General features: G+C 41.9%; 1 protein-coding gene across 3 annotated transcripts; it reads right to left on the bottom strand.

Annotated features, from left to right (window-relative positions):
• Positions 1 to 978: 978 nt before the first annotated feature.
• ghrb (growth hormone receptor b) lies at positions 979 to 23,340 on the bottom strand. 3 transcript variants are annotated; one of them, XM_023960350.2, is made up of 9 exons: positions 23,206 to 23,340; positions 20,665 to 20,746; positions 9,681 to 9,816; positions 7,857 to 8,035; positions 6,033 to 6,211; positions 5,764 to 5,908; positions 4,891 to 4,981; positions 4,710 to 4,779; positions 979 to 3,280 (listed from the first exon to the last, which is right to left on the bottom strand). In XM_023960350.2, exons 1-9 carry the CDS (start codon positions 23,248 to 23,250, stop codon positions 2,582 to 2,584), a joined length of 1,626 nt encoding a protein of 541 aa, XP_023816118.1. In that variant the 5' UTR covers positions 23,251 to 23,340; the 3' UTR covers positions 979 to 2,581.
• Positions 23,341 to 25,096: the final 1,756 nt, after the last annotated feature.

Raw genomic sequence — 25,096 nt, 5'->3', positions numbered from 1 at the left:
CAAAAACTGCTTTGCTGGCAGAGATGTGGCATTAAAGCAAATCCTCAGTGGATAACAGAATGGATTCTTTGAGTTGCAGCGGTTCATAGAGTTTGTTCCTCATCCGGACACAAATCAGTGATGTTTTGCTGTGTTACTTGAAAGCTGATCTGCGTTTAGTTAGGCTGATGTAGTGGTTCTGCATCAAACTGATCTCCTGAGAGTCCTGCCTACAAAAACAAAGCAGATTTCCCGGTGAAGCGTCCGCCTCTGGTCCATGGTGCTTCTAAGAGGCGTCCCTGTTTGTGTGGTCGCTTCAAATCAATGGTAAGATAAACAGGAGTGACAGGATCAGGGTGTTCGGATACAGGCTGATCTATGTCAGGGTAAACACGTATGTGTGAGGAGAGCAGGTCAGTCGCCAGGGCTAAGAGGGTTTAAACATTAACCACTCAGTCAGCTCACTTCTGATTCCTAAACAACAGGGATGCTGTAGTCTTGGTGGGGTACATGCTGGACGCTTCACCAGGGGTGAGAGTTACCGTCCACTGTGAGCAGACGTGAGAGTTCCTTTAAACAGGAGTGAAGCAGAAAAACCTGCTGATTCAGGAAGGAAAAGTGAAGAAGATGCTGCTGCTTTTGGCTGTTTCGTTTTTTCTAAAGTCAAACTTTATTCCTGTATGGAAATCAGTCCTCCTCTTACTATTATTTAGGAGTAATCAATCCTCCAATGTACATGTATGTATTTCTAAGATGTACCTGACATAAATGAACTTTTGATAGTACACAAGACTTCGAATCAGGGTGCCTATATAGTACTGAGGTTGAGCAGCCAAGTGTCCTTGGGCAAGGCACTGAACCCCACATTGCTCCTAATGGTTACAGTAGTTACAGGTTGGCGCCAGCGGAGCTACCATCAATGCGTGTGCAAAGGACTGCGACAAATAAAGCGCTGTATAAGTATACGCCAAACATTCTAAAAATGTGTTGGATCAAACATTTATGAAACAGTTTCACAGATTTTTTATTTTGTGATTTAAAAAAGTAACAAAACTTTCATACAAATATGTACTTTGTACATAAAGCAGAGTTAGAGACTTATTAAACTCCCCCTAACATTTATGTGTACATTTCTGAATCAATGCAGTGACTATAGTCGGATTTATTTTTGTTTGAAAAACTTTTTACTGTAAAATGTATTCTACATTTTGTTAAAAGACCAAATTATGGGTAAAACACATAATAATATCGCACTTGGAAGTGTAAACATTTTCCTCAAAAGTCTCAACAGCTGAGAGTCAGGCTTATTTATTGATTTATCAGTAAAGAGACACTAAAGAAGAAAAAGGTTCTGGGTTGTTTAGAGTTTTTGTTATTGTCAATTTACACTTTTATTTAAGGAAAGCTTTAAAAAATAATGTTAAAAAAAGCTTCAGATGTTTGGTTTTTGTCCATTACAGTATGGACAGTTGAGTCGCAGCATCAAATAAGCTTAAACTATCAGACTGTTTTTGTTAAATCAATAAATCGAAGAAAAACTGAACTGAATTAAGTCAATTTAGCTCCAAAAAGTCCAGTTCTAGTTTGTGATTAGATTTTTAAGGGCGTCTTGTTTTTTACATTTCTAAAAGCAGGTTTGGGTGGTTATTTTAGTCAAAGTGAACAGAGGTGGATCTTGCGATGTTGAAATCATGAATGCTTTGAATGATCGAGTAAACAACAAATACAGGAAATGGCGCCAAAGGAAAAAAAAAAAAATCCATGAATGGATTCTGTGAATCAATATTTGATCCTGTAAACAAATATTTAAAATTAAAGTTGCAAATTTTTTACTTATAAAAATGCTTGTATGTACTTTTGTAGAGTCAGCACAAAATTGGTATTTTACACAGCGGACGGTCAACCCAGGAGCTCAAAGCTACACAAATGCATGCTTTCCATTAAAGACAGTGTTCCATGACTTATCGCTGGGTTCATTCTAAGACATTCCAGATGTTTTAGAGCAGTAAGACTCCTCACTGCACACTTTATTCACTTTGATCAGACAGACATGAACATTTTCAGTTTGTTTCAGCTCTCAAAAATCAAACCTTCATAGAAAAATCAGTCCAGTTTCATAGAATAAAAAAAAAAATCTGATTCCAATCCAAGATTTATGCAAATGTGACTGAAAGCAGACTGATTTACAAGAAAAAGAACGCCAAAAGGTGACCCACGATACAGTGAGGGAACACTGTACTTAAGTCATAGCAGCAAACAACACTTCAAACACCAACTTTTTACTTTCAGCCAGAAGCACCAAAAACAAAGTGAAAAAAACACGTTTGTGCCTCTAAAGTTCATCCTCATGAATCCACATCAGCGAGTGTGGAACCAACAGAGGAGCTTCAGCTCCCGATGGTTCCTGTTCCATGTGGCTCCACCTGCTCTGTTTTTGGTTTTGCACAGATCAAACCCTCCAACGAGAATCACACACAGACTCTCCAGCAGATTGCTCTGTAAACTCGAGGGGCCGCGGGGACGACGGGACTCCTTCAAATGCTTTTGGTGACCTGACCTTCAGCCTGTAAAGCTCAGTCAGCCTCCAGGAGCCTCTGCTCGCTCATGGGGTGATGCTGCTCAAAAGGTCAGGAATCAGGTAGCTGCCCGGGGTCGGCAGCTGCTTTAGGGGTGTCAGATGGACAGATGGTGTCGAGCTGGTTGTCAGGAGGAGGCTGTTGTGGGTGTCGACGCCATCCACCATGGTGTATGCGGGAGTAGCGCTTGGTGGAGACTTAGGACCGCTGTGCTCTTCGCCGTAGCTTTTATGATCTGCATTCACAGCCTCCTTCCTCCCTGCTTCCTCCTCCACTAGCTCCACTATGCTGCCTCCATCCAGGTGCTCCTCAGGTGAGAGCATCACGTTACCGGACCGGACCTCGCAGACCTGTGTGTACGTCGCATCTCTGCCCGGACTTTGAACCCCAACTCCCGCACCGGAGTCTGGCTGGCACGCTGGTGCATTTGGGGTGATTTGGTCTGAGATGGGGGGGTGGACAGGTGATGGATTTGGATCACAAAGAAGATCCTGCTCACAGCAGCTGGAGCGTCCAGAGTCGTGGTCCCTGAAGGAAGCAGCGAGTGGAGAACAGTTGGAGGAGCTGGAGGAGTCCACGAGGCAGTCTGTGTCCAGGCAGGTCAGTCTGTCGTTCTGCCGTTCCATGTCCAGGTCAATAAACTCCACCCAGGGGTCGCTGTACAGCTCTGGCCTCAAATTAGGGTGGCCACCCAAGACTGACGAGAACTCCTGAAGCTTCCCTTTCTGTCAGATGAAAGACCTGAGTTATTCCTTTAGACATGAACAAGAATGACACTGCAGTCTAATGTCTACACAAACTGAAAACCTGTTGACACTCTTCCATTTGTTTTTTTCTTTTTTACATTTTTTGGAGTACAAGTCGAGTTTTTTCGAGATAAACAGTCAATGCTTCCATGTAGCGATGAGGCTAAAAACTTGACTCCCACTTTATGTGGCCTGTTTTGGACAAGGATCCCAAAAGTGCGACTTATACTCCAGTGCGACTTGTATATGAATTTTTCTTCTCCTCTGAGCTGTTGGCGGGACAGTCGGCGCAGAGCAGCCCCACCCACTTTCCCCTCCTTGTTCCTGAAGGCATTTTTTGTTTGCTGTGACCTATACTATACTATACTATACTATACTATACTATACTATACTATACTATACTATACTATACTATACTATACTATACTATACTATACTATACTATACTATACTATACCTATACTCCAGTGCGACTTATAGAAGAGAAAAATTGAGTCAAGCAAGAGTTTCAAAACCAGAGCAGCACAGAGAGCTGAGCTGTTTGAGCAGCAGCCACAGTTTAAAGACACAAACTCAAAACTCCTAAAAGTCTGATTTTGAAATGTGAAAAAGTTTTGCAGCCTCATTCTAAAGAAAAACTGCCAGATTAGCATCAGACATTTGAGTGAAACAAGTTTAAACTCATTCAGTTTTTGCTGCAGAAACAGTTTTTATAAGCTCAGAACCGCACAGGACTGCTTTATGACCAAGTGAAAATAAAAGGAAGCATCTTAACCTCATGTGATTTTAGGGGGGGGATCAGACGGGAAAACCCAGAAAAAGACGAGAGAAAATAAACAATAGAAAATGAAACGAGGATCAACCTGGAGCAGCAGACATGTTAAGGTCGGAGTTAATCTGCATTTAACTGACAGGAAGTACTAGAGGTGTTGATGTGCACGGACCCGCCAGTGTGAACTTTGTGACACACAGATGTTAAAATACAAAAAAACAAAACCAGTATCACAAAACAGAAAACTCTCTGATGCATTTGTTTTTGAAACATAAGTAAACGTTAAAGTAGTCCGCTGTAACGTGTTCTTCTGATGCCATTTGAAAAAGATCCTATCTGTGACATAGAAAGTACGCAGGGCGGGCCCAGAGCCCCCCCTGGTACGAGCACTCAGGAAGGAGGAGGGGAAAGTGGGGGGGTTGCTCTGTGTCAATTGTCTCGCCCACAACTCAGAGGTACAAATCTAATGAACTCCTGCCGCTCTGCAGAAACGATGTCATAGAAAACAACACAGTTAAAAAAAATGTTAAAAACAGCATTGTTAAAATGAAAAGACCACTGGGAACGCTTTAAAAATAGATCACATGACCGTAGAGGGACTTTAAACCATTGAGATGATTTTAGGGGAGTCTGTACCTTCAATAGTCGAGAATCAACCCCTTTTATTTTAGGTTCAGGAACAGGAGGCAGGAGAACCACCATCAACCTGGAGACATGATAACAAATCATGATTAAATATTGCCTTCATGAACAACGTGGTGAAGCAAACACACACTGTGAGGGACAAAAACATGAAATTTCTCAAAAAAATCCTCACTTCTCCTGCTGAGATATGATGACTAACATCAGGATGGCCACCAAACACAAGGCTCCTGTGATCAGCAAAGCCATCACTGGGAATCTCGACACTGCTTGAGAGAAAGTGAGTACATGTGACAGACATTCAGGTTTTACATAAATAAAATAAAAAAACATTTTTCAGAAAGCTTTTACCCTCCACAGTAACACCAACCTCTCCAGAAACGACTTAAACATTCTTAAATGCAGAAAAAATGTATATATTGGAGAAAAATGCAAATAAAAGGAGTAAATTTACAATGAGAATCAAAGCTTATGTTTAAAGCTCCTTTTCAGCTTTTTCATTAATTCTTAACCTTTACAGAAAATATAAGACACAAGGAAACTGAACGCCTTTATTAGTTTTCTCATTCCTGAATGTTTCCATTGACTGTAAATGAAACCTGGACTGAGTGACTCTTCACCCATAGCGTTCTAAACATGAAGTTCTCCGTGGCTCCAAGACGCTTTAGAGAAATAAACAGCTATCACTCAGTCATTTTTCAACATCTTCTTGATAGTCCTCATTTTTTTCTTTTATTACAATCAGATGCCTCAATAAAAGTAGGTGGTGCCCACATTCAAAATGTTTCCCACAAGCTCACTCCTGATTGGTGAGAGATGACTGCAACTATCTTGGACTAATCACTGCTTACTGACAATCTCTGGTGCCAACATGGCGGCCTCCGTATCGCCAAAAAAAACAAAAAAAACGGCGACTGAATTGTCTTTATTTGGTTGGAACCAGAAGCAACTCAGTCACTATGGGTGACGTCACACTCAGTCCAGTTCTCTGATACAGTCGATGCTTGGTTCTCTTTTTGGGTTCTGGTCCTGCAGGTCCTCCTTTTACCTTTAGACAGGATGTGCACGAATGCAGAGTCACTGAATCCCCCAAATCTGGTCATGCCGTGCATCTTACATCGGACCCGAACCTCGTGGTTGACATTGGTTTGAAGGCCGTACAGGGTACGATGTGTGCTCGACACAAGGTCTGTCTGGAGGGGGGGGGGGGGGGGGGGGGGGGGGGGGGTTCAGAGTTAGATAAGCAGACTTTGCTGCAGAATATCCGTTGAGAACTGCAACAGCTCAACTCGCAGCAAACTGCAGGGGGACACTCACCACCTCCCAGTGGTCAGAGCTGAGGCTGCGGTGCTGGACCTCGTAGCTGAGGGTCATCCACCCCATCTTCACGTCTGCGGAATCTGGAGGCCTCCAGGTCACCATTATATCAAAGTGAGTGCCGGTCAAGCTCACGTTCAGCAGGGTCCAGTTCAGGCCAACAGGAGGGTCCGGTTCCACTGCAGAGACAATGAGAGAATCCTTAAAAGACATCAAATCTTTCTTTTGGTGAAGAACTGAAAGCTTTGTCCTGCTGGGGGCCCAATGAGTAAATGCCACCAAAATAAGTGTGATGCACAAAATCAAAAGAACATGTTACTGCAATGCAATCCAGAACTGAACCAAATTAAGACCGAGAGCCACAAAAGCAAACATCAATGCAAAACTGAATCCTAAAAAAGGGTTAGGATTCAAAATCTTATGGGAAAAATATTTTTATTATACAGGTTTAGTTAGGGCAGGAACATTTTAGTAAAGACAATCTGGATAGTTTCTTAATTAGATGTTTTTACTGATAAAAATTAAAAACATAATTGATTTATAAAGCAAAAAAGACTTCGTTTATGTATCAAAGCTGTAAAAACACTTCAAATGTAAGGCTTAAACAATTATCTGTAGACTAAATATCAACATTTATTCAAATCTTTTCTTCGCAGAATTATTAGCTTTTAAAAATGGTCTTATTTTTTCTATTTATCACAAAAAACATGCCATTAATCAAAGGTAAAAGGTAAATTTCACTGAAAGTATAAATATATACTGTAAGATTAAGTTTAGTAGTTCTCTTGTTTGTTCTCCAGCTGCCCCCTGTAGGGGGCGCCACAGTAAACCATCCACCTCTATCTGACCCTCTCCTATGCATCCTCCTCACTCACACCAACCAACCTACACCGTTTCTTTATTTCGTTTCTTGGGACAGTAAGCGCAAAAACATCTGAGAATAGTTTGGGAGGGGTTGACCCAGAAAACTGAGGTGGAAGAGACGGAAAAAAACGGCTCAAACTTACACCTATAGACCGTGTCACAAAGGCTACGTTCACACTGCAGGGCTTAATGCTCAATTCGGATTTTTTGAAAAAATCTGAATTTTTTGCAAGACCGTTCACATTTCCAAGTAAATCCGAACTTTTGTGGTCTCCAGTGTGACCGTGAGACGACCCAATTTACAGTTTATTCGAATTGTATGTATTTTACACGCAATTATTATGTAAATCCAATGCAATTGTGCTGGATTTTTGAGAGATGCATAGGCAAATTTGTGGCTCTGATGACCGTTCCACGTCTGTATAACGGACTTTGCATGCATGCACCACCGATGTATAACTTTTACATCGCATATACGGCGCACATATCACTTTCCAATTGTGCAACTGACGCACAAATTTTGGGCCAGATTTGGCTTTACCTTGATTTGGGGTTTGAAAGGGGTTCATTTGTGATACATCTGGGAAAAATTCACGGAACGACCACAACTTTTCTCGTATATTCAGGTATGACCAATCCGTGCGATGTGCGCTAAATGCACGTAGAGGCTGTGTGACGCGGCCTTAAACGACACCTCATGACAACATCACAGCTGCTTTGCTGGTTTAGGTGTCAACAGAAGGACTGCCGTTCATTTAAGGTTTTTGGTCTGGATTTTGGAGAAAACTGCCAAAAAACTTGACAGAAGGAACAATAGAAACACTCATTCCAGCCTTAAAACAAAAACGTTTGCTGAGAAATGCGGAAGCTGCCATAATGTGTGCCTGCTGATCTAACAGAAGCTAACCGTAAGTGGAGACAGAGCCTGTGAGCTCAGTTTTGTGTGGACTAGAAACTCACCAATGTCTTGAACGTTAAAGAAAACCTCATCGTAGACGACAGCCCCATCCCCAGAGCGCAGCTGGACGGCGTACTGAGTCCAGACGGTGGTGTGCTCCTCATTGAAAAAGCATTGGTGTGGCGTCTCCCTGCTGTACTCGGGACATTCTCTCCACTCTGCAGGCGCAGCACTGAGCGAACTGTTGGTCACATGACAGATGTATACACAAAAAAATCTGAGTTTCATCCAAGCAGCTGCAGGACAGTAATGTCTCATGAGTGTCAAAACATCTCAAAGTGAAAACACTGTTGTACATATTTGGCTTGTAAAAGAGGACAAATATTATTTCCTAAAGTGAGCATTTTTCATGCATTTGCTTGTTTTCATCAAACATTCCCCCAACCAATCAAAGTCAGAGTTTGCCATGTTCCTAATGATGATAACCCCTGATGTCAGAATCAGACTGTCAACGGCCAAGCAGGCCTCATGGGGGGGGGGGGGTGTAACGTCACACAACGGGCCTGGGTGCAGTAGGAAATAGTAGGTCTTGGAAATAATCCAGAGGTTTTTTTTTTGTTGCTCAGCAGCGTCTTTGTCTTTGGACTCTCTCATGGATCCATTTATGTCCAAATGTTTGACTTTACAGCCATGAACTCTGACCTGAACTGAGCAAGGCGAGTCTGTCTGAGCGATTTCCTGATCTAAAGATCTGGCAGTAATCAGATCCGAGTGAAGGAAAAGAAACCAAAACTCAGCTTTCCAAGAATTTTGGCTGATGGGATTTTTTGCTCGATTTAACAAGGACGGGTGGGGGAAGGTAATTATCTGGATGAAACAAGCCCAGCGAGTCTGAACAGATATGTTCCCATTAAAGAAAAGCTGAGAAAACAAAACGTTTTATACTTCTTCATTTTTGAGTTGTATTAAAATTATGGAAGCATTTCTGTAGCATAATTAAAAATAAGAGTATATACCAGAAATGCTTTTTCATTTATAAAATGAAGCTGAATTTGTTGACTCAAAATTAAAATTAAAAAGCCATCTGCCAAACTGCTTTTTCTTCTTCAACACAGCTCTGTCACTTAATTAGAATGATAAAGAAAATGATATTTGACATTTCATTTACAAAAAGTTCTTTAGGGTTGCTGGAAATGCTGACTGAAAATGAATTATGCGACACTTTTCGCACGGCGGATGTGAAAAACGAAAATGCAATCCTCTCTTTGCAGTTTCTCTTAGATTTTCTCTTAGATTTCTGTTAATCCATTTTGTCAAATTAGATATTTTCTAATTGAATTTTGCTACACATTTACTAACGAACTTTTTGAAATGTGAAATACTATTTTCTTTATCATTCTAATAAAGTGACAGAAAGAGTGGTGTTGAAGGAGAAAAAGGATTTTGTCGGATTGCTTTTTCTTTTTAATTTTGAGTCACCAAATGCAGCTTCATTTTGAAAATGAAAAAGCATTTCTGGTTTTTATTTTTAATTATGCTCCAAAAATGCTTCCATATTAAAACCCATTGAATGGTTTGAATTGTCTTATTTTGATGGATGCAGATATTCATCTAAAGGTTTTTTTCATTGCTCTGCACACTCGATGGGGAGAACAGACCTGCAGTTTGTCATGTGGTCAAACTGCTGCTCTCCCTTCATCTCAGCTTTTTTTGACCCTTTTTTTTGTGGCAAACAGACGAGGCCTCCTGGTCACCTCTGCCGCCATCTCCCTCCTTTCCCACATTTCCAGTGTCTCTCTCTTTATGAACACGAGTGAATGCCGGAGCTCTCGCCTCACAACCACTGAAGAGAACACAACAAGAACAGCAGAAGCCTTTCTCCTCACTTTTGGTTGAGATAGAAAAGGCGCAGATCTCCGGCATCCGAGAGGTTGTGGAAAGTGCCGACCTTCCAGGAGCAGCGGAACGTCTCCATGTTGGTGGAGACACAGCCGGTGAGGTGTGGGGGCTTCTGCAGCTGCACTGCAGGGACAGAGAAGCAGAGAGGAACGCTGAGCCATCGCCGCTGGAAGGGCAGGTCACATGTGAAAACAGTCATGCCTGCAGGAAGACCTCTATCTTCTGCTGCAGATGAGGGGAGCTCTTGCTGCTGAGTGGCTCTCAGAGTAGGACTGCAGCAGTGACTGCTGGGCTGTGAGACAACATGGCCACAGGGCAACCGTCAGCTTTTTCCTGGAAGTCACTTTCCTGCTGGTCCAGGAAAAGCAGCAGCTGGGGAGCTCCGTGTCTGAATCCGCTCTCGTGGAATAATCTTTTTGTTCTTGCTTTACTCAGAAATGCACTTGCACGGAAAAAGGTTTACTGGCTTCAGAAATTGAAACCAAATACCAAACACCACCTCTTCTGGAGCTTTCAGGCCTCAGGCCGTAAAGCCCAAACTGTGCAGGGAAAGAGTGGACCAGCTTATTGGTTGTCCCTTTGTGATTTTTGAAATTTGAAATGGTTTATTTCAAGTAATCAAAGCAAGAATAATGCACAAAACAATAAAATCAGCAGTTATACAGTGGTGTCGTAGAAACACACCTGGGAATGTAACAGACTATGAATCTAATCATACGTCAATAAGGTCTGAATGAGCCTGACAGGACCTGAATCCCAGGCTTAATGCTGTATCTGCAGGGGGATGAGGGGGAACTCAAGACTTTACCTTCACCTGTTCATCTTCTGGATAATCTTATCTTCAGCCTTTGGGTCCGTTTATCTCATTTTTGTTCAGGCTTAAAGTTTTATGTCCACCTCATCACAGTTCCAGGAAATAAAAAAAAAAAAACCCATTGGCATCTTCCAAAAAATGATCTAAGAGAGCATCATAAAAAAATAACCCAGCAGTTTGGTTGTATAGTATCTAATCTCCTGCCAAACAATATGGGATCCAGGAGACACTAAACCCAAGGTAATGTGCAAATTCTGGGATTTTCCCACAGCTAGAGTTAGCTGCTCAGCCTGTGAAATGCTGCATCTGTCCTGGAATGACTTTGGGGCTGCACCTCTGCACAGCCTGAGCTGTTTGTGAATATTTGGATGAACCCAGAGATACTCTGACACGTTCATGAGACATGCAAAAAATAAGAAAAAAACTCAGACCTTGCCTTCAAAAACAAACCACATGCGGTTTGAATCACTAGAAGGTTCCATCATGTGGTTTCATGCAAGAAACTACAAAAACATGTTGGAGTGGCTCTGGACCAAAACACACTGCAGAGGAGAAAGTCATGGAAAGGGACTGGAATTTACGGGTCTTTCTTTCAGTTCTAACTACAAACCTGAAGAAAACAGGGAACATAAAAATAATAAAAAATGTGTGAAAAAGACACATTAATTTGACATTCCAATGGAGAGATACAAAGAAAAAGCTTTCACTTGCTATAAGGAAAAAATTGCAAATAAAAACAGGTAATTCTGTCTCAGTTCCCTATCAATTTAGTATGTTTTTACCCTGTTTCAGATAAGGTGTAATAATTTATGTGACTAGACAGTAGACAAGCGTCTGTTTTCGTCTACGCGTTTCCAGGAAAACGTTTAAAGGTCTCCAAAAATACAGTTTTGGACTTGGAGTCTCTGTGGATCTTTTGACAGCATTTGGGTGTGGAAAACAGATTTTTTTGTTTTTATGAGTGCCCTGAAGGGAGTGACTTTAGACCCCTGCATGTGTGCAGAGTACAAACACACCCAGGCCTGCGATGCTCTCATCCTTGGCCATCAACCAAAACCTCCATTGAAAACGCTAGCGGTTCTGCCATTGAGTCCCAGCTAAGCGGGAAGGACCCGGACATGGTCCAGAGTGAACAGAATGGACCGAGCATCCCTCTGAAAGTAAGAACTGACTTCAGGATGAGTGCTGAAGGGCGGGCGGCTGAATGTGTGCGGCGCTGCGAGTGACAGGCTGAGCTTTGACCCCCATGGAGGCCGTTTCCTGTGAAACCTATCAGTCCTCGCAGAGTTTTCTGGAATCAAGGTCATCTTCAGGTTTCAGTTATGATTGTTTGCTGTTTTATTGTAGTCTGTTTTTAAAAGAATGAGGACTGTTGGACAAAAACAAAGTAAAGAAGTGATAATGTTCCAGTTATTGGTCTTCCTTTTACATTCAGTAGCTGTTTAGTCTAGTTTAGCTAAGACCTACTGAATTCTATGACTTTATGTTCTCTATGATTCATGTTTATTATACAGCATTTATAGAGATGACTATTGTTGTAAATATTGGGCTATATAAATAAAACTGAATTGAATTAAGCTTTGTTAATTTAGTCTATTTTGTGTATTTTTTTTCTCTTTATGTCCAGTCTTTTTGTTTTTCTGTCTCACCACTTCTTTCCCTTTCTTCTCTCTAACCCATCCTTTTTTCCTCTCTTTTGTCCAAAGAGTGCAGAGCAGAACTCTGGATGTCAGGCTTTCTGCGTTTTATGTGCTCAACTGCTGGACAGAAGAGTAGAATCAAGTAGAATAGAACAAGCAGCGTTTTTTCTTTGCCTCTCTACGCACTGACTGCGTCCTGCAGGCCGTCGGCGGCAACTTTTCAGGATTATTTTGCAAGTCCGGGCTGGCTTAGTGCCGACAAGGGTGAGAACACGATGGCTGCCACACGCTCCGAGCAGATGATGCATACCTCTGAGTGACGGGTTAAAAATAACCTGTTTACCAGATCACCAACCGCTCCTGGGAACTGGGCTTTGTCAGAATTAGGAGAAGTTCTACCTGACACCAGTAATGGGCTGCATTCTTGTGGATCACCGATGCTGACAATGTCCTCGATTGACCTTTGTGCACGGCAAAAAACAAAAGTCTTGACCAACCGATTTCATTTGTGTTTCAGAAGTCAAACTGAAAAGAAGAGGGTAAAGTTTTGAAAGTTTTTAGATTTAATTCACTGATTGTTTTCTGTAGGTAACTCTTCTTTTTCTGAATGTTCTTCAATTGTCGCAACACATTAATAGAAAAAACTAACTTCTTTCGATTTTATACAGCAGAAAATAATTCTAAAGAGTTTGGCTGACCCTGAATAAACATTCTTAAGTCACATGAAATATTTTTTTTAACATTATTGACATTAGTCTTTGTCTTACCACGAAGGCCACATGTTCATAAAAATACAAACCTTTTAGATTTATGAAGTGAGATTATTTTCAGAGGGCCTTTAAAAGTCTGGATTCATTTCTATTATTGTCTTGTTTCTCAAAAACAGAGATAGGACGAAACTTAACCATTACAGGTTTCAGAAATTGTTGATTTTTATTAAACTAATATTCATCTGTTAGCTTTAATAAATGGAACATTAAGTTCACAATTTAATATCATTAGAGAGCTATAGACAGACCATATTTTAACGTAAGTGTTTATAACTAAAAGTCAGTATGTGGCCATTTCCATTTTTATCAAACATCCCATCAGAAAAACTGGACAAACACGCCCACTTTGGTATTCTAGGCCTGATGATTGGACAATCACTAGACAATCTGAAATTGGCCACGCCCCAATTTACGGAATGTTTTTATCCCAAATTAAATGTTTGAGTTTGAAAGAATTCCCCACTCAGCAGTTAACTGGGATGATAAATCTAACCACATAGGTGCAAAAAGTGATAAAGAAACATTGTGGGGCCTATTTCTGCTGTCAAGTTAGAACGATTTACAATAGAGAGAATGAGGACAAAGTCAACTCTGGAAATACTCATCTAGTGGTTACCATGGTGAACTAACCTGGCTGCAGTTACTTTTGGTTTATCTGAGGTGAATTGGACACGTTGAGGGCAAGGAAACAGTGACGATGTTGGAAAAAGGAAGCTTAGGTTGGAGCTACCAAGACCAAAGAGGAGGTTCATGGATGTAGACAAAGAGGAGAGAGTGAGGGGGATAAAACGCCGGTGGACGATTCTCTGTGGCCCCCCTAAAGGGAGCGGCCCCAAGACAGAATGCAGTTTGACGGAGTAGCACCTGTGGACATTTACTTTACCCTTAATTCAAACTGATAGAGAATGCAGGAAGGCAGGACCCGATGGGAGCCTGACAGATTGCAGTTTTGCGTGATAACATCTTGATGAAAACACCGGGCACGGGGGAAGGAGGGGGGGCTGTTCTGCAATTTCTTTTGGCTTTTGACACAAAAAATCAACAGATTTTAAGGGTGTATTCAGACCCGTTTGGTCCGGACCCGGTCCGCTTAATTTGGTCCAGATTGGGTCCTGAACCTTGCGTTTGGTCTGTATTCAGACTGACATCAAGGGGACTTTCCTTATAAACAAAACCATGTGACCAAAGATCTGTTCACTCATTGGTCAGGAATTGCGAGGGTTCGGGAAAAGCAACTAGAAACAGAAATGATGGAAGTCCTGCACTTTTGGTTCATTCAAACTTTACATTTCGCTCACAAGTCATGAACGTTTGTGTCAACGTCAGCCTCAACACTTATACTCGCTTTTTTGGTCCGGTGGAGTCGTGCTGCAGGGCGGTTACTGGCAAGAAGACCGCTAAGAAGGTAGGCTGATAGGTGTTCATGACATACATTGACGAGAAAACAGTGAAAAGCAATTTGTGTCACATGAAAAATAGTTTTGATGAGTCTGAATGCATCCCATCACACTGGAATGAGTTGCTGTCTTATGGTTGTGGTGTAATATTGTTTTAAGAGAATTCTGTTAAGGAACTACAAGGTAGCTTTTAGGATGACGTCACAGCAGCGCGTGTTGCGTAATGAGACATGGAAAAGTATGTAAGGCTACGTTCACACTGCAGGGCTTAATGCTCAATTGGGATATTTTGAAAAAATTAGATTTTTTTGCAAGGCCGTTCACATTTCCAATTAAATGCGAACTTTTGTGATCTCCTGTGTGACCGTGAAACGACCCAGAAGTGACCCGGATGCACAGAAGAGTACTCAACGGTGAACGACGTCACTTGTTGTTTGCAGAAGTAGCTAACGTTAACAATGGATGTCAACAACCGTGTTGGCAACAGCGGAGCTCTTTTGGCATTATTAAATTTAATTTCACAAAGGAGCCAGTACAATAACAATCTTCTCATTTTAAGAAGGCATTGGAGCCAGGATCGTCTGTACCCACTGTTGTGGAATGGGGATGTTTATGTGCTAGGGCCGCGCGCGTGTGTGTGTGTAACAGAGAGGAGAGCGCGTGCAGCGAGGTAGAGAATGAGGGGGGCAGTGGGGGCGCGCATTCATATTGTGTGTTACGGAGGAAGGAGAACGGTAATGAAAGAAGGCTTTCCCCAGAATAAATACTATGGACTCTTTATTAACCCGCTCTGGAGAATCTGAGGGTCCGAACGGGGATGTGAACCCCGGAGGAGGATCCGCCTTGGGTCCTCCGCGCTTCAGACCACGGTTGGAAAGGGAGAAAGGAAAAAAAGTCATCGCGGGAAAGGTTCAACACAACGCTCGGCTATTTCGCTGGAAATGGCTGAGCGTGCTATAAGAGCCCTGGAGTTTGGCCTGAATAGAGCTGTCACCCCAAATATTAATCCAATCGGTGACCTGGCTTCCCTTCCACTGACTGGTCTCAGCAGCATCGTTCGCCATGGTTGATGTTTACGTTCTAGTTCCGGCCTACTTCAATGCAGAATTAAGACGTTTGTAGCATATCAATGACGTACGGGTCGGATACATGTGGCCTGGCCATTCAGACGGCGGTCGCATTTCAAAAGATCGGATACGTATCGAATTCAGGACATCATACTCAAGTGGCCTGGGTCGCATTCGAAAAGATCAGATCTGTGTCGTTCAGACTGTCATGAAAAGATCAGATACAGGTCACATAGGGGTTAAAAAAAATCAGAATTGGGTCGTTTCTGTGTTAAAATGTGTTAAAATAAATGTTTTAACAAATAAACTGTTGGACTCTTTTTTTCACAACACGACAATTGTTGCTTTATAATTGTCCTTCGCTCATCTGTTCCTTCATTCCTTCTCTGTTTACGTCAGCCATGGTGGCCGTTTTGGTTCAGTTTTCTGTTTCTTTTGTTTCCAGACGGAGGGATCTAAGAGCGAACCGAAGCTCAGTCCGATTGGAAATGAACCGAGACCACCTCCAAAGATGGGTCCAAGACTGGTTCCGGGTCTGCTTGGGTGTATTTACACTGAAAATTTGTTCCTGATTATCAATGGAAACAAACTCTGGTTTACTTTAAGCAAAGCAAATGTGTCCAGTCTGATGAATACACCCTGAAATACATTGAAAAACAGACAAGGAATTGGAATGTGATTTTCAAAATGCATGGCCAAACTGCATGCTGAACTGTTAGATATAAAATGAGCAGGTAGCTCAGCAGTGCGTTTACTCCTCCCCGCGGGCGGTTCAGCCCAATAACCTCACCTGTGCCACGTCCTACTTAAGAACCATCTTCATCCATTTCTGCCAGCGCTGCGTTTTAACGCCCCACCCTCCTCCCCGGCTCCCACCTGTGAGCTCCGTTGGGGGTAGTTTTATACCTGAAGTTTTCTATAGAGATCTTGCTTTATTGTATCTGAACGGAGCCTTATGCCGAAACTAAAAGAAAATATGGAAAATAAAGCTTTCTCTACATGAGTTGTCTGACTGAAACTCATTTTAATATGAATTGTGGTACCAAAAAGCCACAACAATTAAAAAATGCAATTGATTTTACTTTGATTCAACATTTTATATAAAGAATTAAGATTGAAATGTTTTCATACTGAATTCTAAATTGCAAAGTGCATTTGATCAAATTGCAAATTTAATTGTTATTTAAGAACTGAATATTACTTTCAAATAAATCTTCATATTGTACTGGTATCTTAGGAACACTTTACTGTTTATTAGTAGTTAATGTGATTATTTTACTTTGCAATAGAAAACTTTCTTGATAAGATTACTTTTATCACAGTTTTCTTAAAACAAGGATCTTTTGACTTTGTTAGCATTCAGATTATGCAGGTTAAACTATAGAATTAACGTTTTTGGTATCATACAACAAAATCAGACTTTCAGACCCGTTTTAGCACTAATCCTCGTAAAGGTGAAAATGTTGGTTATTTTAGTCAGCTGCGTGGGAACGTGTTGACATTTCGACATAATAAACCAAATAAAATGCTACAAAATAGTTGTGGGAATTAAAAACAAAACAGAACGTAAATTGTTCTTTTTGAGTTTTCACTTCACTGATTCTATTTTTACAGATTAAAACCACCAGGATTTCCGTTTTCATGTATGAGATGAAACTTTTTGTGGGAACCTGAAGAATAGAAGTTGTTGCTATAAGGAGAGCTTCATGGACAATGTTCCGATGTCACAGGACAGTTGGACACACAGGTAAACAGCCTGCGGACACACGAGCACACGAGCAGCTGTGGCGCACGTCTGTTTGCTCTGCAGCCGCCTCATGTGAGCTTAGTAAATACACGAGAAGCAGAGTCCACTTTCAGCCAACAACTGCACTGAACATCAGCTCAGCCGGATCTCATCATGCTGGAAACTGGATTAAAGTTGTTTACCTCAGTTCTCCGTCCATGTTCCCAACATCACATTTCAGGCAGAAACCTCCTCATTGGATTTGTTCTGTCAGGACCCGAGGCGTTTCCTTTCAGCTGAGATTGGAAGGAGAGCAGGAAAGCAGCCAGTGCTAATTTCCTTGCAGAGGACTTCCAGCAGATCCCATTAATTATTCTTCAGCCCACAGTCGTTGTGTCTTGTTGTTTACACAAACCATTGATGATAACTAATGTGTGCTTTTCTTTTTATTGCATCCATTAACATTGGCAGAGCACGCCGGTGGGAAGCTGACATTAATGTCTTTGCAGTGAATGCAAAGCACAAGAGGCTGTTCAGAAAGCCTTGTTCAGACATGGAGCAGAGCTCTCTGAGGGGGAAATGCCTCATGCTCTGCATTTAGAAAGAGCCATTTCCTCCAGTGGCACAGGGGCCAGAGTCTCTTCATTAGAGGTTACAGCCCAAGACCCTTGACTGGCCTAACAAGCTTTATGGGCCCAACGTGAAGAGAAAACAAACAAAAAGCTTGAAATGTTCAGAGCGTGGGACCGCCTGTTAGCCAACAAACTCCACTGAAAGCAAAGTTCTGAGTCTGAGGAACCCAAACAGAGTAGACAGAACAGACAGCTCTGATTAGAACGCTTAAAGAGGCTGTTTCAAGCTCTTATTCTGTGGTTTTGGTTCTTTATCGGGACTAGAATGCTGCTGATCTTTTTTTCAGTACCAGGGAAGTTGCAGTTGTTCACCTTTGGACATGTCCCTTCAGGGGCCGCCACAGCACATCAGCTGTCTCTGATCCACACAGGTGGTCTGGCAGAGGGTTTTACGCCGGATGCCCTTCCTGAAACAACCCTTTATTTTACCCAGGCTGGGGACAGGCACAGGGGGGCCCAGACGAGGCCTTCCTTATGAAGAGATGTCTCCTTTGTTCCCTGTGTATATTTCAAAATCCCGAAGGAGGGTCTAAGGGCAGGGATGTCCAGTTTAGTTTAGTCAGTTTAGTTAGTTCAATTAGTATTTCTTATTGAATTCTATGTATTCATGATCCTTTTGATCTTGTGTTTAACTTTTTCAATTACCGTTACAAAGCCTATCGGGACGACTGTTGTTGTGAATTTGGGCTATGCAAATAAAATTGAATTGAAAATCTCTTAATTCATCCACACGTTTGACTTTCCTTCTTTGCGTTGTTTTGCCTGATGACTACAGAATCTGAAGAACCAGTCTGAACAGTAGCACAACATCTGATAAGTTGTAAATTAAAAAGAAGCATCGGTAAATATGATTTCTGATTCAACGTTCAAATTTAAATATGTAAGTGTTTTGTAATGACACTTTTTCATTGAACTGTTTTATTTTTTATTAAATGTTTGATAAAAACTTGAAATCTATAAATGCATTTACAAACAGATGTGTTTACATTTAAGTATCAGGTTTCTTTTCCCTCAGCTTGCAAGTCCCGCTCTGATCATCTTTGGATCTATTATCAAAGTGTTTCCATTGGATCTTTACATTATGATTATGCTGCTTTTAGCCAAAATCAAAAAAACCTGTTGGTTTCTGGGACATAGCTTCTGCAGAGCGGCAGGAGTTCATTTGAAATCTGCCTCTGATGTGGGCGGGACTGTTAGCTCGGAGCAACTCCGCCCCTCTTCCCCTCCTTATTGCTGAGAGCTCGGAGCAGGGAGCTTGTGGCCCGCCCAGCGTGTTCTCCACGTCACAAATACGATCTTTTTCAAACTGCATTTTTTCCATCTGCAATTTGAATATAGAAATTCTCAGTAATTCAATTTATCCATTAAAGAGTCTATATCCTGCTTTTCTTAAGCTGCTTTTCAGAATAAACTATATCCGTATATATGACCATATATTACCTTTGGCACAGTAAAGAACGATAACTTTGATAAATTAGCAGTTCTTTTCCCAGCTCGTTTTCCAACCCGGAAGTAGAACTACTCGATCTCTGAAGCGCCGCCTTTCTTTCCATGTGGGTGACGCCCATTTTATGATGTCACCCTAGAGTCGGCCTCAGCAGCGTGTCTGCGTTTCACCCACGAAAACAAACATCCGAACTTTTGCAACGATGGATGTGCATATTGTGTATAGAAAAGGAAAGCCGCTAGCTCCACAGAGAAAGTGGGTGTGTCTGTTAGTCTGGGGGCGGAGCTGGCAGTGCTGACTCTTCCTGGAAGAGGCTGTTCCTCAGTGGTGTACGTCAGCTCGTAAGAAGCCGCTGGTCTTCGTGGATTGGAAGGGTCTGGTGCTCAAAGCAGATTTTTAGAGAAATACTCAGAGATGCGTGAACGGATCAAAATAGCGCTTTGGGGTTGTTTTTCTCTGAGGAGGTAACATTATAATACACCTAACAGCTGATTTTGCAAGATATAAGCCCTTTAAGTCAATGTATTTGCAAGTGCAATTGCACATGCATGTGTAGATCTGTAATGTGTTGTTCAAATGTGTGTTGAGTGAGTTGTGTTCCAGTTGTATCAGGTTCTTGTTTCTGTCTCTAATCAGTCTGAACAGCTTTGAGAAATTAGAACTGACAACAAAAATATGGGATAGAGAGGATGCCGAGTGATGAAACCTTTGAAATCCCTGGAACGCCGTTTTTAAACCATCTTGAGCTGTTGCAGTCCAATGAGATCCAACCCTCGGGTGAAGCAATCTCCCCCTGCCGAGCATGCGGCCATAAACCACAGTGACAGCAGCCGACAAATTTAAGTGAGAGTTCCTCAAATACTTTGGAGAAGAGGGCAGAGATTCAAGGAATCTGCAGGTCACACGCTTGAAACGACCTCCACTGCTCATTTCTGCAAAACAAATTGATGGCTCTCAGTATCACGTTTCTCTGGCACTGTGGCCGCGCTTCTGTGAAAACGCCAGGCTTTCACAATCCCGCACGGACCCAGAGCCAGTAAGAAAAGCGCCAGCGGGAGAGCGTGTCCTCGGATGGCTCCAACCGGCTTACTCAACAACAAACCCCAGGATGTCCACCGGCGGCTGTCCGGCAGACCTGCTGTCCATCCGTGAGCAGAACACGACCCGTGTGTGAAAACTACACAGCCTCTGAACAGCTTCCCATTGTTCAGCTGCAGAGCGCTCTCCCCGCTGCAGAATTCCTGGTAAGCTGCTTCCCTGGAAATGAGCCTCTCGGCCTCGACTGAGGACTGCAGTGTTGTGCAACACAGTTTGAGCTCATCTGAAAGCCCAAACCATTTGTGTTCTCTAAGACACAGTTATTGCAGTTTTCATTGAAACCACAGGGAAAAACAAAAGACCTGGGCATGAAGCGCATGAAGCTTCTATCCACCCCAAACAGACAGGAGAGAACTTTGGCAGAAGCCGGACGCTCTTACCTTTTTTGGAGTCGGCTTCTGCAGCAGCGATGGCGTAGAGGCAGCAGAGGAGCACGGTGAGCGCAGCCGCCATGGCGGGGAGCTGTGGTGGAAACATGTGGCATATGTCACATTCTCAGAGGGCTTCACCCAGATAACCCACAGCAGCCGTGAAGGCCCTGCCCACTGAACGGTGCCGCTCCCACCCCCTTTTTAAGAAGAGACAAGGGAGCAGAACACAAAACAGCACAGAGCATCAGTTATACAGTGAGAGCCTTCATCCACCCTTGATTTCTGTACTTTTTGTCTCCGAATTCTTACAGACTCACTCCCATGAAAATCATGTCTCTGGTCTTTTAAAGGTGATCTCTGAGCTTTTTTCTGATGATTGACAGATATAGAGAACATTAAGATTAAAGCTTTTTTTTTTAAGCTGCTGTAAATCAGGAGCGGACGAGAAAATGCTGTTTGAGAGATGCTTAGTTATGTAGAAGCCCCCTGTATGCAGACAAATAGATCCATGTTGGGTTTTTTTTATCCGCCGTCTGAGCTGGAATCTGGCTCGAAACTGGGAACGCTTTGAAAAGAGATGATCGGAGAGGCACTAGAATCCTTTTCATTGGACTCCTCAGTTATCCACGTTTTAACAGAAACAGGCCTGCTCAATCTGCACACATGATGCACAGCTGCTGGATTTTCAAAACACAGCAGTTCTTCAGGAATCCTCAACATAAAACTCACAGAAGCCAAAAGAAGTCCAGATTTTTGCCTCAGACTTGATCTTGATTGTGAATTTTGAGGTGTTCTGCATGAACGTCTGCTCCATCATTAAAGAAAAAACAGAAATGCTCCTAAAATAAGAACCCTGTATTCATAAAGTATGTCAACTTAAATGCTTTAGATGGTAGAAAAATAAAATCACCCCTCCTCCCACTGCCCCCCATTCCAGAAATCTCCCATTTCTGCCAAATTCCTGATAAAAACAGGAAAGAAAGTTCTGCACATCGAGTCTCAAAGGAAAGGCAAGCATGAGAGATGCGTCAGCATTGGGAGAATGGATCGGAACCAAAATCAACCCCCGCAGCCAGAACTGGGCCCCCCAACGCTGATGACCAACTGGATAAAAAGAATTCAAATAGTCACTCGTGAGCTAAAATAGATGAAACAGAAAATATGAAATCAGATCAAAAGATGACAGGTAAAAATTCAAACACAAGGAATTAAATGTGTCAAATTCCCACGCCGGTCGTCTTCTGATCTATTGTGAAAATGTTCCCAGTGGTCTTTTAACTATGATGACGCCGTTTTAACCAAAACCGAAAAACCTGTGTCGTCTTCGAAGACATAGTTTTCTGCAGAAAATTCACCTCTGAGTTGAATCTGCCTTCATTTCCCATCAACCCTCTGTTTACACTCCCCCCACTAGCTTACAGTCCTTCGAAACCCCAATTTAACACTGGCGGTGCAACAAAAATGGCTGCAATACATCAGAGCTATCCGGTTGTCCAGTTTATCCAGATTCCAGCTCAGACGAGGAAAACGAAGATCTATTTGTCTGACGGCGGATGCATCAGAATGGAGCAGATGGGGACCACAGATGCAGGCAGCGGTTCTGACGGCAGGTCCGACTGACGGCTTCCAGCACCGAAAGATTGGAGCAAATGATGCTGAGGCTCATGGCAGCCCAGAAAAGGAAGGAGGTTAAAAATCCTGACAGGAAGAGGCGCGTTTGATGGGTGGATGTCTGGACGACGTTCAGATAGAACTAATTCCAGCTTTTATTTTGATAGTCCACTTCCTATTCTCAGCATATTAATTTGTATGTTTAGTCCCAACTAAAGATTTAGTCAAAAAGCTAAATATTTGGAGCTTAAATGTTTAGTGTGGAAAATAGATATTTCAGTGAGCCCAAATATTTGATTTGCAAACTAAATGTTTAAATGAATTTAAATTTTTATTGTTTGTATTTTTTATTTTATTAACTAAATAAACATTTAGTTTGCATAAAATAACGAAATACAATTATTTTTTATTTGAAATGAAATATTTGCTAACTAAATATTTAGCAAGAAAATGTAACATTTATGATAAATACATGAATTAAAAAGTAAAAATATGGATTAAAATAAAACAGGTTTCTCTTTACCTCCCAAAACAGGCTAAATAACCAAAAATATTGCTGGTAATATTTGACGGTGCAGAAGACTGACTGAGGCCGGAAGTCCGAATGTGTGAATTTATTGTTATTAACCGAACTGATGCAGGTTTATGAAAAAATAAAAAATAAAACGCAGGACCCTCCCATAAACCTGCAGGAGTGACTTCATCAGGATGCGGTTTTTTTAATGAAGCGCTCGTTGTGATCTGGAAACACTCAGATGTTTGGAGAAAGTGAAAGATCATCCTGAAGCAGAATATCATTACAGCAGTTTCCACCGAAAGAGAAGCTTTCGGAAACTTTCCTGACAGCAGAAAACCTCTCGGGTCCCCTTGACCCAGACCTCCCATGATAAGCCGGACCCGGCGGGTTGCGGGCGCGCGTGCGACGACGACGTCACTCACCTCGCGGTCTGTCTGCTTTCCCAAAATAAGAGAAGAGAAAGACATAGAGAGAGAGAGAGAGAGAGAGAGACCAGCAGAGTCTCCGCACAACCGGAGCCGGTGGCGCGTGCGCACACAGGCACCTTTTAAAACAGCTGGTTTGAGGCAAGGCGTCAGACGCCCCCTGGTGGAGGAGTCGGGTACTCTCAGCACTTAAAGACCCACTATAATGAAAATGGGGCTTTTGGTGTTTTTAACATGCTCTTGGGGCATTTTTGTCATAATAGAGGACACGAATAAAGAAAATTAAGATTCAAACCGCATTTATGAGGGATATTTATTTAAATCAGAACCAGACGGAAAAATGCCGTATGAAAAAGCTTGTGACTGTGACTTAGAAGTTACTACTACAAGCCACAAGCTCCCTGCTCTGCTCCATTCTGATGCATCCACCTGTAAACACATAGATCCATGAACTCAACTGAGCTGGAATCTGGATCTAAACTGGACGGCTGGATAGATCTGACATTGCTCGCCATTTTTGTTGCACTGCTAGTGTTAGTTTGTGGGTGTGAGGGGCTGTAAGCTAGCGAAGGAGCGTGTAAACAAATGTGTGTTGGGAAGTGGGGACGGGCTCACTCTGCACACACAATCCCACCTAAAACTCAGAGGTGAATTTAACTTGAATTGAACTTGAATTGAACTTCTACTACTCTGCAGAGACTATGTCCTACAAAACGACACGTTTTTAAAAAGAGTTTCTCTTGAAATGGTATCACGATGAAAAGACCACTAGGACATGGTGAAAATAGATAAGAAGATGATCAGAGTGGGACTTTAATCTTATTAAGTTTTAATAAATTGTGTTAAAAACATAGTTGTTTTTCCCCCCAAAAAATTGTAATCATTTAACTAAAAATGAACAGAAATGTGAATCTGTGAATATTGTAGCTTAATGGTAAAAAATAAAAAACGGTAGCCTGCATGACGTTTGCACTAAACACTGAACAGAAATCAGGAAAAACAAGAACATATGTTGGAAATTTAAAACTTGTAGACTTTTGAATCAAAACAGTTTGGTTTTTTACAGAAAACGCCCAAACTGAGAAAACGTTCCCACTAGTCAGACTGAAGGAGAGGAAGAAGGAATCTGAGAGGGAAACGAGAAACGAAGCAGGGTTAGCTTTACGTTTTCCATAAGTCTTAGTTCTAGAATGTCTAGGCAAAAAGACTTTAGCTAAAAAGTAATACAACAGGAATCATCTCACCAATCAGGTTTTAAAGATTATGAATGAAAGAAATAGTATCACATGACCAAAGAAGACAGATTTAGAGCGTATGGAGTTTTCCTCTGAAGAGGCCCTGCTGTCAGTTTTACAGAGTTTTTCTCTACTTCATGTCCTGAAATGGTTTTGAAGGAAACTAAAGTAGAAACCCCTCAAGCAGAGACCTGCAACACGAGGCTCTGGAGCCTCTTTATCCATTCAATGTGAAGGGATGTGTGTTTTAATAATCCTGAAAGGTGAATAGTTTCAAAAAACAAGGGGAGTGATATAATTTACCCTAATAATGCCTTTATTTCAGTTAATTATTTTTTATTTGAATGAAAATCTTAAATTGACATGATCTTAAATGTGTTTTTCTTCATGTTGTCAGTTGTGTTCCTTAGAGCTTCTCTCTTCAGACTTAAATCTTAAACCTTCAACCTGAAGCTTATACGCTCTCAAATCTTTCAACAGTTTCATTCAGATTTCACCAAATTGCTAAATATTTTGGGTTTAAGACCCTGAAACGTGGAACATGTCAGTCAAGGAGCAGCCTTTTGTGCGTCTGTGATGACACACATTGATGCACCAGTAGATGTTAGCGTTTGTGATGCGTTCCTGCTCCAGTGTCTTTGCATTTGCGGGTA

The sequence above is a fragment of the Oryzias latipes genome, chromosome 12 (assembly GCF_053564925.1).
Source record: "Oryzias latipes strain Hd-rR chromosome 12, Olatipes_Hd-rR_3.1".
Lineage (NCBI taxonomy): Eukaryota > Metazoa > Chordata > Actinopteri > Beloniformes > Adrianichthyidae > Oryzias > Oryzias latipes.
This window is presented reverse-complemented; position numbering and strand designations above follow the sequence as displayed.

Bases quoted from the DNA above. Each gene is read 5' to 3' on its own strand.
- ghrb (XM_023960349.2), bottom strand. From the start codon at position 23,250: ATGTCTTTCTCTTCTCTTATTTTGGGAAAGCAGACAGACCGCGAG. The intron at 9,817-20,664 runs GTAAGAGCGTCC...CTGTCCCTGCAG, and splicing joins AGAAGCCGACTCCAAAAAAG to TGCAGCTGCAGAAGCCCCCA. The intron at 4,780-4,890 runs GTGAGGATTTTT...TCATGTCTCCAG, and splicing joins ATCATATCTCAGCAGGAGAA to GTTGATGGTGGTTCTCCTGC.